This window comes from Elaeis guineensis, chromosome 7 (genome assembly GCF_000442705.2).
Source record: "Elaeis guineensis isolate ETL-2024a chromosome 7, EG11, whole genome shotgun sequence".
Taxonomy (NCBI): Eukaryota; Viridiplantae; Streptophyta; class Magnoliopsida; order Arecales; family Arecaceae; genus Elaeis; species Elaeis guineensis.
The window spans coordinates 11,778,883-11,803,112 of NC_025999.2; the positions used below are offsets into that span (position 1 = coordinate 11,778,883).

General features: G+C 36.2%; 1 protein-coding gene across 1 annotated transcript; it reads right to left on the reverse strand.

Moving 5' to 3' along the window:
• Positions 1 to 4,691: 4,691 nt before the first annotated feature.
• Positions 4,692 to 19,799, reverse strand: LOC105049169 (kinesin-like protein KIN-14A). Its single transcript, XM_019851659.3, has 20 exons — positions 19,478 to 19,799; positions 18,853 to 19,010; positions 18,609 to 18,749; positions 18,306 to 18,522; positions 17,517 to 17,614; positions 17,370 to 17,423; positions 16,722 to 16,799; positions 13,167 to 13,241; positions 9,901 to 9,982; positions 9,251 to 9,346; positions 9,006 to 9,176; positions 8,813 to 8,919; positions 8,532 to 8,707; positions 8,265 to 8,429; positions 7,933 to 8,183; positions 7,642 to 7,805; positions 6,758 to 7,135; positions 6,281 to 6,678; positions 5,953 to 6,131; positions 4,692 to 5,004 (listed from the first exon to the last, which is right to left on the reverse strand). Exons 1-20 carry the CDS (start codon positions 19,737 to 19,739, stop codon positions 4,931 to 4,933), a joined length of 3,324 nt encoding a protein of 1,107 aa, XP_019707218.2. The 5' UTR covers positions 19,740 to 19,799; the 3' UTR covers positions 4,692 to 4,930.
• Between the last annotated feature and the right edge of the window lie 4,431 nt (positions 19,800 to 24,230).

A 24,230-nucleotide genomic window follows, 5' to 3' on the forward strand; every position in this document is an offset into this window, starting at 1 on the left:
GGTTGTTACAAAACTAGACCCAAAACCTTATCGATCACACTTGGATTTGGTGATTAGAATTCTTTTCTTATACAGGCATGATAAAAAGGGTTCCATGTCCGATGGTTAGAAATGTACCACTTTCAATGAGATTCTTTCTTGAGAAAAATTATCTTGTCGTAAACCCAAAACTCAAGCTAGGTGTGTGGCACGAATGTATATTCCACATGCATAGCTTTGAGAATATGCAAAGCCTTCAAAAGAGCATAAAATCTCAATAAGATTGGATGGTATATAATTCATGTTCATTATTTCAAAAAAAAAATCATTTCACAACTAATAAAACATTGAAATGTCCAACTATAAGTCCAAGCATTTGAGTGGTATCATACATGCTCTAGTTATTCCACTTCTCACTGATTAGCCCAAATTTAATTGAGTTTTAACCATCATGTAGCTCTAAAATGAGAAATAAAATCATGGTATGAGCTAATAACATGGTAAAAATTTCTTCCATATATTAAGTATGATATATACATTCAAAATAACTAGTATTTGAATTTCTCTATGTTTCACACTACAAGGAATAATAAATAATAATAGTTAAGCAAGTGAAATAACTCCATACATTCATTAAGCTGTTCATTCACATTTATAATTATTTGTTAGGGATCCAATTCAGCAGACATCATAATATAATTTGGACTAATCTTGATCATATTTTCAACTCACGATAAGATAAGATAATATCACATTTCTAGTCTATGATAGGCCAGTGATATCAATGAGATTGGCCCATAGTCTGCACCCTTCCATACTTACCAAAAGTTCATATCAAGTATTTATAAGTTAATTTCAGCTTTGAACCATTCATAGTCATATTTTCAGCTTATGACTAGGCAACAATAATGCTGTCTTTCCATGAGGTAATAATAATGTTATAGACAATAAGAAATGTGGCAAGTCCATCACCACCACCAACTATATAGAATAATAAATAATAATAATTAAGCAAGTAAAATAACTCCATACATTCATTACGCTGTTCATTCACATTTATAATTATTTGTTAGGGATCCAATTCAGCAGACATTATAATATAATTCGAGCTAATCTTGATCATATTTCCAACTTCCGATAAGACAAGATAACATCATATTTCTAGTCTATGACAAGCCAATGATATCAACAAGATTAACCCGTAGCCTGCACCCTTCCATACTTGCTAGAAGTTCATATCAAGTATTCATAAGTTAATTTCGGCTCTGAACCATCCATAGTCACATTTTTAGCTTGTGACTAGAAAACAATAATACTATATTTCCATCCTATGATGAGGTAATAATAATGTTATAGACAACAAGAAATATGGCTAGTCCATCACCACCACCAACCATCAATTATGCAAGTCTCATTTATATTATTTTCATACATCCATCATACTTACACTATAGCATACAAAGCATAATCAAGTTTATTTACCCTCTATAATAAATAAATGCATATGCACATTCATATAAGGAAGCATACAAAGAAAATTTTTACCTCTATTGAGACCAAAGTCCAAACAAGATGAGCTAGTCAATCCAAAATTACACCTAACGATGTCCAATTAATATGTCCAACTATCCAACAAAATTGACCCTAACCCCTAATTTTTCCCTAACCTTTGTTAATTCAAATTAATTTAACCAAAATTAATCCAATGAGAATTAAAGTTTTACAAAAATTTGAGGGTTTGAAAGTATGATCCATACTAGATTGCTTCTTATGTGGATGACTGCATCTCTACAAAATTATTATCACCAGATTGGAGGGAAATAAAATATGAAAGAATGGAAAGGATCAAGACTAGCTAAGCAACAGTGTGAGGCATCCCAAATCCATTCAAATTAGAGCCACAACCAACCAGATCAGAAGTAAGGGTCTGATATGAGCCACGATAATAAGGTTATTGCAGTTGATGGTCCAATCTTATTGAGGCCAAATGAGGATCAGCCAATCGGTGTGCCATCATGGGAAATAGAATGATGGGGATGGCATTAAGGAGGGGGAGAGAGAGAGAGAGAGAGAGATGGTGGTCCGCTACCTCCATTATATACATTTAGCTCGTCTTATAAAATATTAGCTTACATGCTCATTAAAAAACTTCTACTTGCAACAATATCCCTTATGTCACTTCTATCATGGTACTAGTTAACACCCTTAATGTTCTTTCTTAATGCTCCTCTTTTATAGGCTCTTGAGAAGTTATGCTAGAGGTCGTTATACTAAATATATGCTATCAGAATATGTAAAGGGTGTTTGTTGAGGAATGTTGAGGTCTGAAATGAGAATAGAAATGGATGATTCTCATTTCAATTGTTTGGTTGGAGGGAGTCCCATTCCAATTACAATTTTGAGATAGAATAGGTATGGCCCATATAGATGGCCCAATCCCCCCCAAAACCTAATCCCAACTCTCCTCTAAAGATTCAAGTCTCCATTCCTATTCTGATTTTGGTCATGAACTAGACGCTTCGAGGGATTTAGCCATTCCTCTTCCCATTTCAGTTTATTCTAAATTCGATTCCAATTTTAATTCTGATTTCTGTCACGAACCAAACACTCACCCAACCAAATGGTTGGAATGGAAGCCATCCCTTTCTATTCCTATTCTAAGCCCCAACTTCCTCCAACCAAACACCCCTTAGTAGTGCATGCTATATTTTTTGTCCTTACACAAGAACAAACCATTTTTATTAACTTCCTCTCATAAAATGAAGCAAAAGAGATAACTGCTGATGTTGCATGAGGACCATGTATCTTCAATTTGTTAGGCACATCGAAGTGAAGCTTCTTTCTGAAAGTATTTTCAAGTTATTCATCCAAACAAACAACAGTTCACAGAGCCGCTTAAGATACTATAGTACTCCAAACCAGTTATTTTTGGACAAATTTTTGGCATCATGCTAGTAGCATTTAAAATCTCAAGAGGCGAAAAGAAGTAAAGAATCTAGTAAACTATCTCAATATAAGCATCCCCTGAAAGTAGTCTGCCATTGATCATATTGTAGAAAAAGCTTAATGGATGTGATCTAGACTTCTAAACTATCTGTAATATGATAGAAGTGGAGCTGCCAGTTGCTTGTGATATTCATTTTGAAGGATCATTACCTTGCCATTCAGGAAGTTCCATATTCACCTGACAAAGACTAGTTCTGTTGTAACATAAAACTTTACCTTTGACTTGTTCACATGAGAGCATTCGACTTGAACATCCTCTATTATCAATTCATTCGGCTCTTAGAAGCTGCTCGAAGACTTGAGCAATAATGGCATGAAGAATTGGCAAAAGAGACTAAAGAGTTGATGAAAGGGGCTCCTTAACTGGATCAAGTTTTTGATCAAACTATAGCAGAGCCCTACTTTAAACTTCACATTTTAGAAGTTGATAAGTTGTAGAGAACACTTCCATTGAGGGCATGGACACCTTCTAAATTTCAGAATACAAGCAAGTATTTGATATATATTCAAACCTAAATAATCATAACTTGTCTCCAGTCCACAAAATTCAATGTTCAAGGATTACATGGCAATTTGCAAATTCCCCTTTGCTAGACTATCAAGAATTTAGGTACTTAATGACATGCACTTGATTTTTTTTTTTTTCCCCAGGGATATTGGAAAAGGTGATATTTGAGATGGATTGATGGCAATGTTAGTTGGCCTACCGAATTTTGGGTTGGACCAAGAGGCCTTTAAGTTTGTATTTGTGTTGTTTCTACTTTATAAAAAGACAAGGAGAAGGGCAAAATCTGTCTTTTAGTTTTCTCTAAAAGTGTCCTGTGACTTTTGCTTCTGGTAGGAGAACTTTTTAAATAATATTTATCAAATATTTATTTTATAGAATAATTTTTTATTTTAAAAGTCACTGAAGCAATTATTTTAAGCAATACCAACTATATCTTTAAGTTAGTTCCCGGTTACAGAAATGGCACGACGCATAATCAACCCACCAACAAGTGAAGTCAAAGCTTGAGAATAGAAGAGAAAATGGTCTTAATGGATCTTGGGTTATACTTTTCTAAATGAACCTCGATTTCATTCTGGAGCAATTTAAGGATAATAAGCTATTTATAATAGGCTAATCACTAATGCTCTGGCTAGTTCAAAATTAGGTTGATACACGCTTGATCATATATGAAGTGAACCAGGTTAGATTTGGAATTGAGCTCAATAATTTTACACCAATCATGTTGCACGTATAGGTCTGCATGTAATTGTATAGTTCAGTCAGGATCTAAACAAACATATTCTAAGCAGTAAAAATGATAACCGTGCAGCTATTGCTTCTACTTTGGAAAAACTCAGCATATATTTTGCTATGGTTTTTATTATAGAATCTCTGCATATATTTTGCTCTCTAAAAAGATTGTTTCTCATAACATGTCAAGGCAATAATCCAATAAGCAAAACAATATCCTTAAAAGGATTCTTATGCATACAAACTAAATTCTCTACCTCTGAAAAACAAAAATGCTGAATTTATTTTTATCAGAAAGCTCAAATTTTAAAAAAAAAACTACACATTTATTAATGTTGCTTGAAGTGCAGTCCCCAAGAGCAAAGCAAACTAATTATGTATCCAGGATGCATTGCATGAAAGTATAAGCGAACCAATATTCTTGACAAAGAAAAAAAGTGACCCAATATGTTTCTCAATAAGATTGTCAGAGGCAAAATTGCTTTCTGGTTGGGAAATTAAAAGAATCAATTGATGAAAGTTACCATTACAACAGACAGGGGCTTCTCAGTAATAATGGAGAATATTATATGCTTCTTTAATCAACAAAATTGTGCTTCCAAAAATCTTCCTCCAAAAGCTTCAAGAAGAAGCAATCACTAGTGCAATACATAAATAACAGAGCATCAAACAAATTAGGAGCTATCCTTTTCAGTAGCATTAGAGTCATAACCATCTCTTTTTAGCCTTCGTAGAGGACTGGATGGATGGAGACCTTGCACTTTGGGAATCACTTGAACCTGCCATGAAACAAACTATCTTTACATGGAAATCCTACCACTAGAACATCACATTTGCCTTGCTACCTTTTAGACATGAGATATAAAATAAAATTTTTAATATGGGATTCCTTTTTCAGTAATGACACTACATAGAGTTAACAAAATGTTGCACAATTCTATAACTTTACCATCACATAGAAGCAGTAAGTAGCATAAATGAACCAAAAAGGAAGAGGAAATGAAACAAGCAAGATTTGTAATTTACCATCATATCTGCATCTAAAAAGCTATACAAATGACTATGGTGACAATATAGAGTTCTCTGAATATTAAGTTGGCTGCCATATAATCCATCCATCCTAGTTCTCAAAATCTTAAACTAAAACATATATATCCATTATTTGTGAAACATGCATGCACAAGCACATGTGCCCACATATCGACACCATACCACAACATATTTACAGCATAGTGTACTTGTCTATATGGAAAGGAAGTGAAGGCTAAAGATAAAAAGAAGTCCTGCAAAAATCATAGCCCTGCCACTTGACCAGCTAGACATGGCAGTCCTGACTTTTGGCAGAGAAGGATACCAGAAAAGATGTAGAAACAAGGATAAACTGGCAGTGGGTAAAATTGGAGGACCAGAAAAGACATCAAAGGGGTCATATGCTTGTAATTTCAGGAGCTAGAAAAGTTTACAAGACTTCTTTGGAACTAAAGATTGCTGAGCTATTTATATAATTTCAAAAAAGAAAACACCTCAAAATGTTAAAAGGACCCTAGAAGTCCAGATACAATGCTATAATATCATGTACTAATATGCATTATTCTTTGTGTTTTCATATTATTCTATTATCAATTTATAGGTTATTTGATGCATGGGTGAATTTCCTCGGATTGGAGGATGAATCAGCAAGTGACAAGCTTTTCAGAGAGCATTTAGCCATCTAGATTTCTACTCACATGAACCCACTGATGTCCCACCAAGAGAAGATCTCCGTGGAACATTCGAACCCAGTCCCTGAACATTGGGATATGATTGCCTCCTTTTTAACCTGGCATCAGCAGTAATTGGTGACTTTACATCAATATCATTGCTTTTAGCAAAATTTGAAGGTGTTTCCGATGGACACTGGATGTTCCTGTAATTTGAAATAAAAAATCATGAATTCTGATGGGATTTTTTTTGCCTTAGAAAAAAGGTGATACGATTTACTAATAGATTCCCTCCATACTGCTTAGCAAAACAGGTGGAATCATTTAAAGATATTCAAACATTTCACCAAATTACCTTCTTCGGGAGCCATGAATAAATTTTCCAGTGCTCTGTAGAGATTTCCTTATATAAGATCCTCTTCTGCTAGCATTAATACTGGAGCTCCTTGTCTGAGATTTTGTAACAAAACTAATCTCATCTGGAGTTGTCACTAGCTCATCCAATTTTGCTGCTGGATCAGAGGTTTTCTGATGGAGATGCATTTGAGATCTGCTCTCCATCTTTGGCAGCTGACTGCAGCAAGAAGAATTGCAAGTACCAGGAGAGCATTGATGGAATGCCTCTGCAGCAACTATACTGCAACAATTCTCGTTATCCAAGATCGCTTTTGCATCAGCAGAGTCTTGAATTTCCACTTGATGACAAAGTATGTTCTCTTTAAATGTCTCTCCTTCAGAGAATTCTGAATAAATCTGCCATCCAAAAATTGCAAGCATCAAAAAACTGTAACCACTACATCAATAATTAAATTCTATAGATGGTGATCGCTACATTTGGAGCTGCAGTTTTAAATTCTTCCTGTTTCTTTTCACGCATGGAACTGTCTGAGCTCAACCTCCGGTTATAAATTGGAGCATAGTCTGTAGGAAGTTTAAGTGCTGATATAGGGGACTTCAGCATCTTTCTTCCATCTGGGTTGTTCACTGTTCCATTTTTCGGAGCAGTAGGATTCTCCATGCTCAACCTTCGTGCACGTGGAGGGTTCTTCGGAGCAGTAGGATTCTCAATGCTCAACCTTCGTGCACTTGGAGGGTTCTGCTCTGTGATTTGTTTTGATCTGTCCAAGTCTGGAGAATTTTCTTTCATTTTTTGTGAAGGCATAGCCTTCTCAGCTTCCTTGATTGCCAATGCCTTCTTGAGACTGTCCATCTGCAAAAAGTATCCTTGTGATAGTTATTAAAATCCTACATATTTTCATAACTCTAGCGCATCTAACATTGAACTGATTGCATTATCTTATACCCCATTACTTTTTTCATATTAATATGTCTGCATGTGGTCCCCATGCGAAATATTGCATAGGAGCAGGAGACAAGTGTAGAACTAAAGAGAGTAAGCAATGGTGCAAGTGCATTCTTCTAAGTATCATGAGATCTTGACAACCCCTACTAAAGCACACTTTTCTCTCCTCACCTCTGCCTTCCTCCTTATGTCCGGCCTGTGTGGGAAACTTGAGATATCTTAAAATTACCACCTACCACAACCAGACATCTGAACAGGCCCTGAACTCCAAATTCTTCTTCAAAACACAGTGGGACACTGTCATATTGCTTATATGTGGAAGATCATGTACTTGCAAGCATGAGAAACCACAAGGTGCAAATTACCAAGGCACTGTATCGAACTAAAAACTGTATAACTATCACCAACCATACCTGCTCTTTGAGTTCCCTGATCTCACTGCTTTCTTTGTTCAACTGAGCAGCTCCAAGTTCCACAGTGGATGCCCTTTGGGCAAATTTCAGCGTGCTGATTGTTTCCCCATAAGAATCAGCTTCTGGGCTCACATGAGCAAACATCAAAATCTTTGCATTTCCACCTAGAGGCATTTCAACAAAATAAATAAGAAGCATGTCCCATGCATTTTAAAACCCTGAACAGTTGTTTTTTTAGGGAAAAAAAAAAAAAAAAAAGGAAAGCAAAACGAAAAAGAGTTGAACTAGAACCTAGTGAGTTTTGTAGCAACTGGGTGAGCATGCTATTTCTATATGGAATGTGAGGATTCTTCTGCGCTAAGCCTGTAATGACATCTCCCAAACAGGAAAGAGATTTGTTGATACAGTGTGCATCCTTCAGTCTGTCTCCTGTGGTTTCATAGTTATCCACCCTCTCACTACCAGCAAGGTCCACCAAATGCAAGCAACTGCTAGTAGTGCTGTCTGAAATGTCTTGACCATGCACATGTACCGTCAATACGCTGCACACGAAAATTTTTGTGGTCAGTACAAGGCGAAATCCAAAAGCTGGTATCTGCCAGGAGAAGTATAAATTTGGCAACCTGTGAGAGCGGCTGCTTCTCTGGTTCATTGCTGTTGAGCTAAATGCACGATTCTTCTCACCCAATTTCATCAGATCAAGAACATCAGCAGTAGACTGCACAAGGTGCATGCTAGCAGCTGGAAGGCTAAGCCCACCATCGCTTGAACAACTCCTAATTTCTAACGTACTCTTGTAGTTAAGAAGCAACAAACTAGTAAGAGAACCAAAGATCTGGTAAACAAGAACAAGCAAATATACATATAAAAAATCCAGCATGAAAGGATATTTTGTGTTTGATGCATCTGCAACCAGAAGGTCACGAACTTGCTCATTATAAACTTCAACCATCTGAACTCGAATCTCATATTTTACATCCTCCCTAGTACTTGATATTTGAAATAGATCATTCAGCGACATGTAATTGATTCCCATGTCTTTATTTGATCTGTTTGATGGGCCACACTGACATGCAGAAACATGTACAAGACTCATAAGTCCAGTTAAATCAAGACTTCCTGGAATCAATTAATATGAGCACTAGTAAAAGGAATCCATAAAAGGACATACCATGGTATGTGTTTTACCAGATCCTGTTTGACCATAGGCAAATATGCATACATTATAGCCATCCATGACAGATCTTATTAGATCTTCGGTGTCCCGGTATACTTCATCTGCACAATTAAGGTCAGAAATGATGTTCATGCATTGTTAGAAGTTAGAACCTTCCAAGATAACTATAAAATGGTGAAGAAATTACCCTGTGTAGCAGTTGGGCCAAAAACTTTGTTAAACTGAAATATTTTGCGTGCATTTTGTGGTTTAGCTGGGTCAATAACCATCAATGAACCATCACTTCCAATGTAGTCTATTGTACATTTTGCTTCCTCATTGAACATTGGCCTGATCCTGCAAAATACTCGGATATTTCCTAAAAAGAATAGAGTGAGAAATCCTCCTTAAATGTCACAAAATAAAATATGTCAGTCTATGATGCAAACATACCTCTTAATTCTTGAAGCATGTTATAAAGATGCCGGTTTTCTTTGACGGCTTGATGATACCCATGAGCGGCAGCAGATATCCCTTGAATCTGGATTCCTAAACCAAAGAGAAGAAAAACTTGTACAATGTGAGACTATAAAAACTGGAACATCTTGAGATTACACATACTGCAACATCTTCAAATGAATCCATATTCACTTCTGATTAATTCTCCATTGTATCATTTAGTTCAAGGTTAAGGGGGGTTGGTTTAAAGAGGAATAAGACCCCTACAACCCATTTATTCCACTTTTACCGCATCAAAAGAAAAGCAGCCATTTTATTCCGAAGACAAAGAGGACATTTTGAAAAAGTTGACAGAGCTACTTTTTCCATTTACGCCCAGAGTAAGTGATTCCACCCTATAGCATTGAGTGTTAGTCTGGATTAGAGGGGCTTAGGACTTAGGAGTAAGTTAACCCATTTTATCTGGGTTAGCTTACTTTGCAATAACCTAAGGGTTAGGCATGGCCTGTGGGGCACAAACTTTAGGAAACTTGCCCAAACCCTGAAACTTGATGTCCCTTAGATACATTGAAATTCGGTATTCATGCTTTCATAAGTTCTAAAAAAACTGGAAACAGTTCCATGTCAAATTGTTTGTTGCTTACCTAGTTGTGCAAGATCATTTTCTAATTGGGTCTGCAGAGTTGTGAATTCAACCCTGATGTTCAATAGTGAAGTCCTGAGCTCCTGTAAAGTCAGTGAAAAACTTCAGTAACATTCCATCTAATATTCAGTCATGCAAGTGAAAGAATGATGATGACATATGATATTAAAATCATTGTGATCAAAGCAAACAATCAAGAAACTGGTATTAGGACCTTGAAGGACAGAAGATCAGAAAGTGGCGACAATATTTTCTTCTCATTATCCGATCAACAGACTTTTTCAAATATGAAATGATCTACTTAAGCTAGTTGCATAGCATAATTCAGAAAGAAATGGAAAACATAAAAGGAGGAACAAGTTGTTCAGATGGAGAGCCTTATTCTTTGGCCTTTGACAAACTATATCCTAACAAGTATAATTTTTGCTTGATAACCTGTTTATTCTAGAGTCTGAATGAAGACAACCCTGATGCATATAAACTATCAGAACCATATTTCCCATACATGTTTGTACATATGTACAGATGAAGTAATGATGAGTTTGAGCTCAAATACACTATGATACTATGTGAAAAAGGACCTCCTAGCTTTTTGGGAACAAAGAAGAAGCTGTAGATAAAACTGTTATCTGATAGAAACTTTGCTGACTCCTATCTACTCTATTTGAAGGAAGAATTTTATCTCCAAAAAGACCTTCAACAACTGTTTATACAATATACCCACGATCACAAAAGTATTACCTCGTAGATTGCACATTTTTCACCTGAACAATTGGTTTTCTCCTTTCATGCTGCAAAAACATTGAAAAGTAAGCCAGCACCACATAGCGGAGATAATGGAGCAAACTTTTGTGGAATTACCCAAAAGCACTCCAATTGTTCAAGAACGTAGGGCATGGATGGTCATGCCTTGTTCGAGTTGGATTTGACTTTAAAAAGAAAAAAAAAATTGTGTCTGGATTGAGCAAACATAATCAAGGCATTCTTGTCCAGCTACAGACCACCCCTCGGCTAATCTAGGACTAGCTTAAACTAAAAGATTATATTATACATTCTTAATTTACATATATATCAATTGATGCACAATTGTGCAGGACTACAAGACTCTTCTTTATTTTCTCTTTTCTTTTCTATTGTGTCAAGAGATATATGAAATGTATATACGAGAAGCCCATACCTTATGCCGCTTGGACCAAATACAATCCATTCCCTTTTTTCCTTTCTTCCTTTCTTTTTTTCGCTGGGAGTAGAATAGCATGATTAATTTGGTTTTCAAGTTCAATTTCCGGATCTACAGGACCCTCTCATGGGCCTAATTCTGGAAAATGGAAAATTACTTTACGGGCTTCGAAACTAGAAAATAGCTTAAAAATGCTACATCTGTTTATATAATCCATTTGAGTAACCGTCGTATGCAGCACACCTACCTTATAACCTAAATTTGACATTTATTTCACAGAGAATGACTTTTTACCATGGATCCAGGTAGGAAAAAGTACATTTAATTATGGGAATTCCATCATCATTTCTTACCTGAAGAAGGGCATGGTATATCAAATTAGTATTTGACCCCACCACTACCCCCACCCAAAAAAGAAAAAAGGGAAAAAGAAAAAAAATACTCAAACAAAGGTACACCCACTTTGGATATTAATGAAATTTGTTGCTAAGTGATCTTTTGTATACAATGAAAATGTTTTGGAAGTCGGACATCAGTCTCTGTAATAAGAGATTCTCTGAGACTCTGTGTAAAGCAATATTGTAAGTGAACCAGCAAGCGTATGGTGAAGTTATAGATACTTTTTTAACAATCCTCGTCAGAACTGGCCATTTCTTAGTTCAACAATGGACAACTAAAATAAGATCTCCATGATCTTCAACTCTCACTATCTAAAGGGATCATATTCCTATGTCAAGTGTGGCTACAGCTGATCACTTAATCTAGTCCAGTGAGCAGCACATATGCCCACTAGCTGAGCCTGCTATATGAACTCTCAAATAACAGTATGTCATAGAAATAGAGTTACAGAGTGCCAGTATGAGCCCTTTCAAAGAAATGTTACATAGATAAATTATGAATGTCCAATCTTAAATGTGCTGAAAAGTATTTCTATGGAATAACAAGTGGACATGGAATACCAAGTTGCCAACCATGCAATGAAGGCTAATATAGATGACTTATATGGAACAGTGGAAAATATCAATTACAGATATATTGGACAATAATATGGACAACAAACCTTTAATCATTGAACTCATGAGTTGAAAATATCTAGCTACACAGGCATACTAATATGACCTATTTGATACAGATTGATGACAATCTACACAAAACATGACCTACTTCTAGGCAAAATCAAGGCTCCATAGTTTAGCTATATATTCCACAGTGAGATGAGCATCTCGTGTGATTTTCAATCCAGAGGTCATGACAAGAACTGTCTGAAAACTATTGCCCACATGCAGCGGTATTCAATTGCTCTGTGATACTTAATTCCCTTATTGCAAGAAGCTAATTCACATATACCCTTCCTAATGATCTTTATCAAAGTCACCTAATTTAGAGACGGATATATGAATAGAAACCATAAGTCTATAACCCAAGACAGTGCAAACTGTTTAAATAGCCAATTATGACCAGGAAAGTCAGACAATTAACTAGCTAGGAATACAAGCAAAAAAATTAAATTCCACCTTCAACAAGGATATGAATATGCATTGTACATCACCTCACCTTTGAAATGTGTCTGATATTATCATTCTAAAGTTGACAACAGTACAATTGGCCAAATCAATCCAATCTTGAATAAAATTGTTCCAATCTGACTCCAGGCTAAAACTCAAGACTTCCATACTAAAAGATTAACCAAAAAGAAATCTACAATACATTTTATATAAGATTAACTAATGGTATAACAAAGATTCGCCGTTTCAATACTGGACCCCATACATATACCATCCTTTTATAGTGTCAATATGCAGTATGGACCGGTACAATAGTGTCGGTATGATATGGTACAACACACTAGTATGGTAGGATACACCTCGTACCAAGCGGTATGACAAACATTGGGCATAACTTAATATGTCAATCACATGGAGCAACATTACACATATTCAATTGAAACAAATCAATACAACAAGTACACAGATTATGTGGAAGACAAATTATTTTTGGTTATTTGTACTGTAGGATACATTTTGGAGAAGCATCATAAATGTTGATAACTTCCACCTAGAATATTCATACATGCTAAGCTAGCTTACCTTTAGTTTATTTTCTTGTGCTTCCAAGAGATTCCAATGATAACAATCACTTTTCCCCAAGCACAATTTATAATGCTGCAAAAAATCAAGAACCTTTACTGAATGAATGAGCAAGTATGGAACACAAATTTTTAAGGAGCATAAATTCAATTTTTTTCTACAAAAAAAATTAATAGATCAACTTTCTCGGCAATATTTACATAGAAGAACAAAGAAAAGAACAAAGATCGTATTGCTGCCATATGAAATCGGTTTCTTGCTTTTAACACAGCATGTTTTATCTAAATCTCATCTTTGACATCTTAAGCAGCTTATGGTTATCATGTTTTACCACTGAAATGAGATTGAGATGCCATGAGTGGTATTTAATCTATAAAATACTCAATACTTAATAAGCTTAATAGGAATGGAGTATGTGCATGCATGTGTGTTTTCTCGTGTAAAATTTAATGAGATTCTAGCAGTACTTAAAAGTATGACTAAAATTTAATGGCTTATATCATCCTTTAGGGACAACAACGCCCACTGTTCAAAACTCCTCCAAATTGTAGTCTCATTAAATTGTCTACTATGTCCATACACGTGTTGTTTTATTATGTCTATAAACATATCAAGATAAGATGTGCATGAAGCTCAATAAATATACATGAAGCTCACTCAATATCTTTGTACAATGTAATAATATAATTCAGATTCATCCTTATCCAGAGTTGGCTAGAGTTATACTTTGATGAGTGAATTATATTTTACAATGAGACCAAAACCAAAAGTGTTACAAAAGATAGTGTTTTTCACTTATATTTGTTCCACATAAATAGGGCAAAATATTTCTTGTGTATCCATTTAGAATTTAGGAGTTACATAATCAAGAACCATATGCTTCATTTTTTGACACAAGGAGGATTAGATCCCAAAAACTGATAGTGTGGCAAAGAAGTCTTACATGATAATAATTTTATGCAGACTTTATTCTTGTATGCAGACTTTATTCCTATCACCACTGCAGCTATAGTTCTTCAATGAAGAAGCTTTTTATTCGCAATATCAAGGCAATAAAAATGTACCAAACAATCATAAATCTCTTAAAGTTCTTCATATCTTGGATGATTTTCCAAACCTGTCATATGCATAGGTTTTGCTATGATTTTGAAATATTCTCTTTTGACTAGAGCATAAATACTCAAATCCTTTTTTTCTTTCCCTAAGCCTCATTAGATTTCATCATGGGTCCTTCTGGCTTGTAAATTTCTTCTTTTAGCATTGATTTGTGGTTAGCATATGTCCTCCCTAAGGGCAAATCATAGTTCCACAACTGCAGTTACATGCTAAATTGAGTTGAACTGATCATAAAGGCCATTTTGAGCATTGCCCCATTGCCGCATAATTCAGCTGATTTCTCCAAGCATTGTCTCTTGCTTCATAATCTGTCTTCCCAATCATTCCTAAAATCAACACTTTTACCAAAGCTGATTTTCACAATCCATATGATTACAGCGTCATCTGTGTAAAATTTCTGTATCATGTTTCAGCTATCATATATTAACTAGTTGCTTTGCTTAAGCACAGCATATCATACGTAGATTGTGATAAAAGCTACTCTACACTTTTAATATGACCCAAAAAAAAACTTTCCCAACTATTTAGATGTCAACCATTTTGGTCTTTCTTCACCATCTATATCACTGGAGGAAACATTTATTGTGAGCAAACTTCTCAGCAGAATTTTTATCTACGTTACCTTTTGCTTCACTTTTCCTAACCTTTCAAGACAAGTATGTGCCTCACTCCTGGCAAGACCACCACGGCCCTTAAATGTTCATGCACATGCAAATAGCATGTTTCTGTCTCTTCAGAATTTCTCTTACCATGACCAGCTTAATTTGTAATGCAAGAGTAAGAAGTGATCTCCTGTATAACATTTGACCAAACCTCACAATCAAATCATTGTATATCAATCGATGAAGATGTCCTAACATAAGTTTCCACAGTCTTTCAATGGCCAGATTCTAAATGTTGTGCATTTTTTATCAATGTGTGCGTGCCTGTTTGCATGTAAATCAAGGTTTTAGATAAAGCATTATGCCACTACAACGGCGCCTGTTAAGTATTAATGACTGTTATCATGGTTATAGTAGAAAATAATGCCGATAGTAGCTTTTAAAATTACAATGCCTCGGTAGCTTTTAAAATATCTATAGTGTTCACTATTATAATGGCATTATAACAGAAAATAATGGACAATGATAGGAAATAATGACATTGTCAATAACAAAAATTAACAGCATTTTCTTTCCATTCACTTTCATTAGATAAAAAAAATATTATTTTGGGACCATACAATCAAATTTGGAGGAAATCTTGATGCAAAAGATTTGAAAGTTGAAAATAGTATTAATGAAAATAATGGTTGCTATATATGCCAACAGCTTTATACAGCAGTTATAATGGTTGGAGCACCATTGTTTTAAACCCTCCTATAAATGATAGTCAGACTGAACTCTAAAAAAGGGTAGCCTAGTGCAGGAGGCTCCTGCCACTGTGGTGTTTGAGGAGGATCAGATGTATGCAGCATTAAGTCCACATGTAGAGAGGCTATTTTCATATTTTGAACCGATGACACTCAGGTTATAATAGAGCAGCTTTACCATTGTGCTAAGGCTCTCCCTTTAAAGTTACACTGAACTTTCGTTTTACAAATCTTTCCCACTTAAAATGTATTAGAATGCCACCATTTATATATTTCCATGGATATCATGCCCAGACATTTTGATCTTTTCTATTGTTACATAACCTACAATGAGAAAAAATAGCCTAACTAGTGCACAAAATGCATACCTAGGATAAGATGCAAATACTCCCTTTTGTTATTAGTTTGTACCCATTACAAAACTTATCACCCAATATGGCTCGACAATGCTAATTCAAGAATTGTGATCCTAAAATTTTGATTGGCCTAATATGAATTATGAGCATACACCAAGTAATTGATTATTTCAAAAATACGCTCTAATAAAGTCAAGCTATGGTTTCTCTTCAATGGCCAAACTAGATGAAAAACTTTCCTAACCTATTTAGTTGCACGCTTTATGCTTTTTCTTATCTTCTTTGCCTTACACAATTCACAATATTAACAAGTCTCTTTCCATATAAGAAGAACTAGGTAAGTCCTAACATTTTAAGCATTCCAGTTCAAGTTAGATTTGTAAAACAATTGTAGCGTATGATAGGCATTGATACAAGCAAAATATGCAACCGCCATATGAATTTATGAGTACAAATGACTCTAGGTTATTGTTGTACTAAAGGGAAGAAAAAATGAGAGACAGTTCAAACAATCTAAGAAAGAAAACAATCTCAAAAGTCTTAAAACCCCTCAAACTATGGACCAAAATAAGCGTAGATCTGATATAAAGCAACTTAGGCCATTTTGGAGAAATAAATAGTGAGACCTGCATGACTACCCAAATCCGAAACTATTTGCCAATGAGTGACATGACCTTTACGCAACAATTTCAAAATGGAAGGTCCATAGAAGGGAAACGGTCAATGAAGTACCTTGTGATCTTGAGTTGTTGTTGGACCATCGATCGGCATAGCCCCTTCCAACATGAGATCTTCAAGCATTGATTTCAACTATGTTTAGAATTGCATTGAAGAGGCTTTGGATTAGAATTTCCAATTTTTGTCAAGATCAGGAAACAAATATAAAAAATGCAATAAAAAATCCCAAAAGCCAACCAACTATTTACAAATTCGCTAATACGTATCTATTAAAGGGGAAATGAAAGCCTTTACATATGCTCGGGCCACACATAAAATGTTAGCAGAAGCTGAAGTGATGAATAAGAAATAGACATGCATTATGTTCAAATGGAAATGTTAAGCAATAGAAACACATCTTTTGGGCTTCTGCAGCATTATTCATCCAATGAATTTTTCTTGCTTAGCTCAATTGGGCAGTTTACTGTAATTCTGGTATCATTTTGCTAGTTTACGGTTAATTCATCTAGTGAAATGAGATAGGGCAGACTGGAATACTTAATGTCCCATGGAGCAGGTATTAGACTCCTCATCATGCACATTGATATCCGGGACAGGCCTCCAGCCTTTGCTTTGACAACACTGAATGAAGTATTTTATTTGTTTCGAAAAGGAAGAAGTATGTAAAAAGGAACTGCTAATCAAAGCATTATCTGCACATACCTGTGGCTCTTCCAGACTACTTGACATGATTTTAATGAATAGCTTGATTGGATCCTGCAAGCATAACCAAAAAAAATTATTAATATATCTTGTTAATTTTTCAGATGCAGGTAAATTAGATGATATTCTCAGCATGAAGTATATTACCTTTTCTTCCTGATTCCATGATTTTAGGTACTGAACGCTGTTTTCCTTTGAATTGAACATATGATCAGATAGAACTCTCACAAGTGAATCCATTGCATCTGAAGAAACACATTGAAGAAATATAATATCAAGCAAGAAAAAAGAAGACCAAAGCACTATCTATGATAATCATGAATAACCTAAAGTACATCTCCCTCCGTTACAAATTCCATTCTATCAAACCTGGAATACTGTGCGAGGTTCTCTTGATTCAACCGCAATAGGGATGATGTATAATGTAAAGGTTTCAGACACCTTCTCAAAAAATTTTATACTAATGTTCCAGACAATACTGATGCTTTGAACTTAGGCCTTCTATATGCAGGTCATGAGTTACAGCTGTTTATGGTTTGGGCACCAAACCCAAACAATAGGAGGTACTATTGTATTTGTATTGGATTGCACCTCCACATAAGAGGGTGAGCCTTGGTATAACGGTAAGATTGCTCTATCATGACCTAGAGGTAATGAGCTTGAAATGCGGAAAAAGCCTTTCTACATAAGGGTAAGGTTGCATCCTCCTAAGATCTTGCAATGATGGGAGACACACGCACTTGGCTGACCATTTCTTTTTATGTCAGAGAATCGAGATTTTAAGATTCATTACGAACAAAAGTTTCTGTTCCCCATGCACGATCTGATTAAAACCGACGTCCAAAGCTAAAGCAAATGGTAGATGAAACACATAAAAGAATAAACTATTCAAATCCGTGAACAACATCCTCCAAGAATAATTGTACAGAAGCAAACCTTCACATTTTTGATTCTCCTTCTGCAAGGGTTGTTGTTTCTCAGAGGTGGTCAACATGTCTAAATGTCTACGAGAGGCTGAGCTTGATGAGATGGTGTGTGACTGCATCCTTCCGGCAGATTGTGGAACAATTGGAGCATGTCTCCATTCATGATAAAATTTTAAGGCAAGAATGCAATCAACAATTTTCGCCACTGATCCAGCATCCAGGATATCCTGGAGCAAGAAAAACATTGTGAAGGTAACCGAAGAAGATATAGTAGAAAATAAGAAAAGGAGCAGGTGTAGTTTTGCTTTCCAACCCTCTCAAGATCTGAAGCCTCGAAGCTTGGAAGCTTCAGCTCCTCAACAGCAACAAGGAAGTTGCGGACGTTTTCGAAGTACTGATAAGCAGGTAAAGGTTGGATTTCCCATGAAGTGCCAATTGATGGATTAGAGACAACCTAATGTAATGCAAGACCAAATCCAATTAGATCACATGTAACAAAGGAACCAGAACGCACAAGCAAAAAAAGAAAGAAGCCTAAAAAGAACTATACACAGTACCTTTGGAACGGCACCTGGGTGGATCTTATTGATGGTGTTGCAGAGTATGAGACCATTCCTTAGGCAAGAGACAAATTCTTGCTCCGAGTGTTGTGGAGGCAATCCGAGAGGTCCGGCCATTGTCTCAAGCCAGTTGGCGGCTTGGAATCGTCTGCAGGCTGCCAGAAGAAGAACATGAATTGTTTACTAAGATTGGAAGGCAACAAAAACTAAAAATTCCAGCCAATAATATATGAAGGGGGGAAAAAAATCCCCAATTCGGAAACAACTTGGAAAGTTCCAAAAAGCCGATATCTAGCAGAAAAAACGGGTAGTCTAAATAAAGGTCTCCATTCACAGAACCAAAACCCAAAGCAAAAGGATCAAGAAAACCCAAGAAAAGGGCATTTGAGCCCAAAAATAACAGAAAGATAAAAACTTCATCAAAATTAAGATATCCAAGCTCAAGTTTCCATCACAAAGATCCTTCTTTTCGCAAAGCAATCAGGAAACGACTGCAAATTAGAACAAAACCCTATCAAAACGAAACCTTCGGACCACGATCAGGAGGGGGAAAAAACAAAAGAGACGAAAAGTAGGCAAGAAGAACAAAGAAAGATATGGAGTTAGAGAGGAAGTGGCGAACCAGATTCTTCTGCCTTTCTTGATGCTAAACGACCACCTTGGAAAGAAACTCGGCAAGACTTCACCATTCTAGATCCTTCGCTTCTTCCACCGCTGATTCTTGACCACAGGAGGAGTGGGGGAGGAGAGAGAGGGGGAGAAAGAGAGGGACAGAGGGGTTTGCTTCCGGGGTTTTGGAAGCCGCACAGGAGGGAAAAAAAATGGGAAACGTTGCGATAATAGAAGGGGCGGAGGGATGGGAAGGACGTCATTTGAATTTGCATGGCAGGCCCGCTGCGAAGCCGACCGTTGATGTTGGATCCCAGCCCTTCATCACATCATATTTAACTCTTGCTTTACCATTGGATGGACCAGATGTCTTGTGACGCATTTAGTCAGATTTGACTCCTCGGGTGACCTCGTTCAATGTTCGCCCTTTGCCTCAAGTATTTATGTACCGAAAGATTCGGTGTACCCATCCATTGGTCTAACATGTAATGAAAAGGTATTGGTCTTTGTCAGGACACAGGGCACAGAGAAGATTTGGATGGCACGCATAAATTGAGAAAATCTTCGGTCTTTATTTTTTTTATGGCATCCCTTATCCGGGACAACGAGTACATATATTTATGAAAAATTTTTCCTATAAATATATAAGATATCTCTTTTCCATATCACAAAATAATAATATAATTAATTTAAATAATTAAAAATTAAATTTTAATTAATAAATCTAATTAATAAATATATTTAAAAATATTTATATCAAATATATTTCGACTAATAAATTTAATTAATAATAATAAATATAAATCTAAATAATATTGATATTAATGAATCTTGCTTCTAATCTTATATCCAAAGCAATATTCATATCTGGAACCAAGTATCTGAATCTAAAGAAAGAGAAAATAAGCTTGAATCCTAATAAGTAATGAACAATTTAGTCAGATAAATCAAACAATAAGAATATACTGAAAGTAAAATATATAAAGTATATTAATTCAAAATCTAATTTAAAATTTACTGTACTATCAAAATAAAATGCATGCAAATTCAATCCTTTCAAAATTTATTTTTTGTTCGAAACATCTGATTTACCTTAATAGCCAAAAACTATGATCATAATTATACTCTATAGCTAAGCTAGAATGAGCTCAGAATAGTCAAAAAATCAAAGCGCCAATGTATAATCTCCACTAACATATATAACATATAATCTTCACTGATAGAATATCGATATATATAGCAGCGTACAATTCTCACTAACAGGATATCGATGTAGCAGCACACAATCCCCACTAATAGAACATCAATATACTAGTTGGAAGATATCTACTGGTGAGAGAAGCTCTGGTGACATCAGGAGAAGAAACCCATCTCACTACCTCCCCAAATAATGAACCTTTCTTCCACCTTAGAATATCAACCTCCCTGGAGTTTTTCGAGAGATAGAAGAGCTCGCCTCAGATCTCACCTCATCACCACCCATCGACTCTAGAGACCACGATCCTGGAGAACAACGCTAAACAACCTTCGAAGGTGACATGGCATGGAATCCCAGTGGGTTCGCAGTGGTGACTGGGCTTGGCACAACAAGAACTTGCACGACCCGATATGGCATGGCACATCATTGCACTCGCTAGCGACTGACGCAAATGCTATCCCATTGGGAAACGAACACACAATGACATGGGAAGCTTTTAGAGAGAGGAATGCCAGAGATTCCAGAAGAAGAAACCCAGATATCATTTTCTGGTTGCAGAAGAAATGCCACCAACCATCGGATATTTTTAACATGCAACGAAGGGCCCCATCATGGTCTGAAATAATATTTAGATTTCGAACTGGCAAAAAATCAAAGGAGAAAACACTGAAAGAAAGGAGAAGGGAAGATGGCAAGATACCGTCAATATCAGGAAGAAGACGACTTCCCATCAAAACTTATGAAAGCTCTCTCAATCGGGCATGGACCGCACTTTCTTCACATATCTAAATCAAAATAGAAGTTTTTCTGACTGAAATCGAGTACAACTTATAGGAGCCAATGCTACTCCACTGGGCACACTTCATCCTCACAATTTGGCCCCATCTATCCATCGATATTTGTGCCAAAATGAAGCAAAAATTCTTGGACCCATCCCATCATCTTTTCGTGATCGACAATCCCACCATTCAGGTACGCCACCAATCCATCTACTAAATTTTAAAACTCTATAGAACATCTGAAATAATGAGATCAGCGAGAGCGGCACCACTAGTACCTAAAAAACCATCGAGACTTTCGGGACTCAAGAGGTTCAGCAAGCATGCACATACATAGAAGTTGTCAAAAATTGAATGGATAAATCTTCGACTGCCCGGATGACGAGAGATATAGACAGGGATAAAATAATATCCTATAAGAATACTGGTGTCAGAATCCCTTCAGTTTCCTTCCATTCCTCAAATCAATCACCGATGCCCTTTAAAAGAGGTTTCTATTTTCGCTGTGGAGATCGTGATCATACCAGAGCATCCTATAGAAATCTAATAAAATATTTTCATCGTAGATGATATGATCATCGATACATGCAATGCAGAACTTTTAATCCCTATGACAACCTCCCCCTCTTGAATAACAAATACCACCTTGGGGAAGCACTTCAAATCCGCTCCTCAACTTGTTATGAATTATCCCATCGAAGGCCACCAAACCAAGCCAACTGTGTCCCCAACCACGGAAAGCCAAAGTATTCATCCCACCTTCCTCTAATCTTTTAGAAACTCAAGACTACCTGAGGAAATCAGCATTTGTCAAAGCCATAGGATGTCTAGTTAAGGTGGATGATATCGCATCTACACTCGCCCAGAAGGTGAGTGTTCATGGTTCATGGACAATAAGGATGCTACCAAAGAAAAATTCATTCTTTCTATCCTGCCCCTCATCGAGACTATACACCATTTAATATCCCTCGATCACATTTCGAGGGATGGATTCATTCTGATAGTTGATCACTGGGATCAAAATATTGGTAGTTCTCCTTATAAACTAAGATTTAGAATCCATGCTAGCTTACTCAAGTTGCCAATTACCTGCTGGAATAGTGAAGCTATGGGGATCATCCTCTCTAGCTTCTGCCTTCCAATCTGGACAAGCAGGTCTAGTTCAAGGTGGAAGGATCTATCCAGTTGGTCTGAAATAATCAAAGTGATAGTTGGCCTCAGTATCATCGAGGTTAGTTTTTAGATCAACTTCTGTTGCATCCATAACCCCTCTGATGACTCTAGCTCTTCCTTCGGTGATGTCCAAGACAACATGAATGAAGATAAGCTAGATTTTTGGTGTGGCACTGAACACAGAAGATGTCGACCTACTCAATCAGACCAGAGGCAAATCTACTCAAAAAGTAATCAACCCTTCTCCGACGGCAGTCAAATCATCACAGGCAGTTCATCCTTCCCTAGTGATAGGTCAAGATTTCAAAACTTCTTCAGCAACCTCCAACCTTTGTCAGACCTAGTCCCCTACACAATCATTGTAGACTTTTGCAAAAACTTTTTGGTGCAACCCTCATCTGATAGGAGTGGATTAGACTTTCAAAAAGCTGTCGAAGCCTTAGCTTTTTTCGTGATTAACCCTAGCATCTAGTTGGCTTTACTTTATTTGCTTTTAAAATGGATCCCTACCTTATCTTCCAACAGTCTCCTTATATGTTTGAATTCAAATTCTAATTTATATTTAAATATCTCAACACCCTCCAACCCCATCCCAAATACTGGGCATTCTCATAAAAGCTAAATTGATGGCTAAAGATTTTAGGCAAAAATAAAGTGTTGATTATGATAAAACTTTTTTACCTATTGTCATATTCAAATCTATTCGGATTATGCTTGTTATTGTAGCATATCATAACCATAAAATTTAGTAAATAAATGTGAAGACCACCTTCCTTACTAATTACCTTGATAAAGAGATTTATATGTCTCAGCCAGAAGGATTTATCCAAAGTTCTTTAGCTTGACTGCGATCTACTATTGGTTTTGCCTTTTTCTTAGCTTCCATATTTTCATGTTTTCTGCTAGGAGCTTGGCATTCTATTTTGTAATGAAAAATTGATCATTAGGGGTTTTGTTTAGGGCTTTGACAGAAGGATTTTTTAGTTCGACAGATTGTGTATGTAGTGCTAGATTCTTTGTTCTCTGTATCATTATTAGATTGGCCTTAAAGGCAATGTCCTCATGTAGAAGCATTGGGATCTCACTCTGCAACCATGGCTAGTTGGATCGGAATCCTCATCCCCAGAAATTTTGTCTAGGGCACAGGTTAAATATAAGTCTTCTGATGTTGTGTGCCAGTTTCTTTGAGCTTCTTTATGTTTAAAAAAAATCATTCTGCTATCTTTTAGATCATGATATTTGATATTATTTTGTTATCCTAGAGTTTAGCAATTGTTTTTCAAATTGCCATGTGATTGTTACCTCTTTTGGTTGGTGCCAACCATGACAAAACCTTTGGTGGATTTCTTGAAGCTTTAAAGAATTATTTACTATTTAATAGATGGTCTCTTTGCCACATGAACATTGTCTAGATTCAACAAGGCCTTGTCATCCCCCATTAGGTTCTAATTGCCTTTGTAGCTTCTTTTTGTGGGATGACACCTAGCAAGTGGTCTTGCGCCTTGGATAGACTTAGGGATCAGATGACCTTATCCCAAGAAGAAATTGGATGGAACTGAATTTAATTCCAAAAAATCCAAAAAGAGATTGGATAGAACCAAATGTAATCCCAAAAC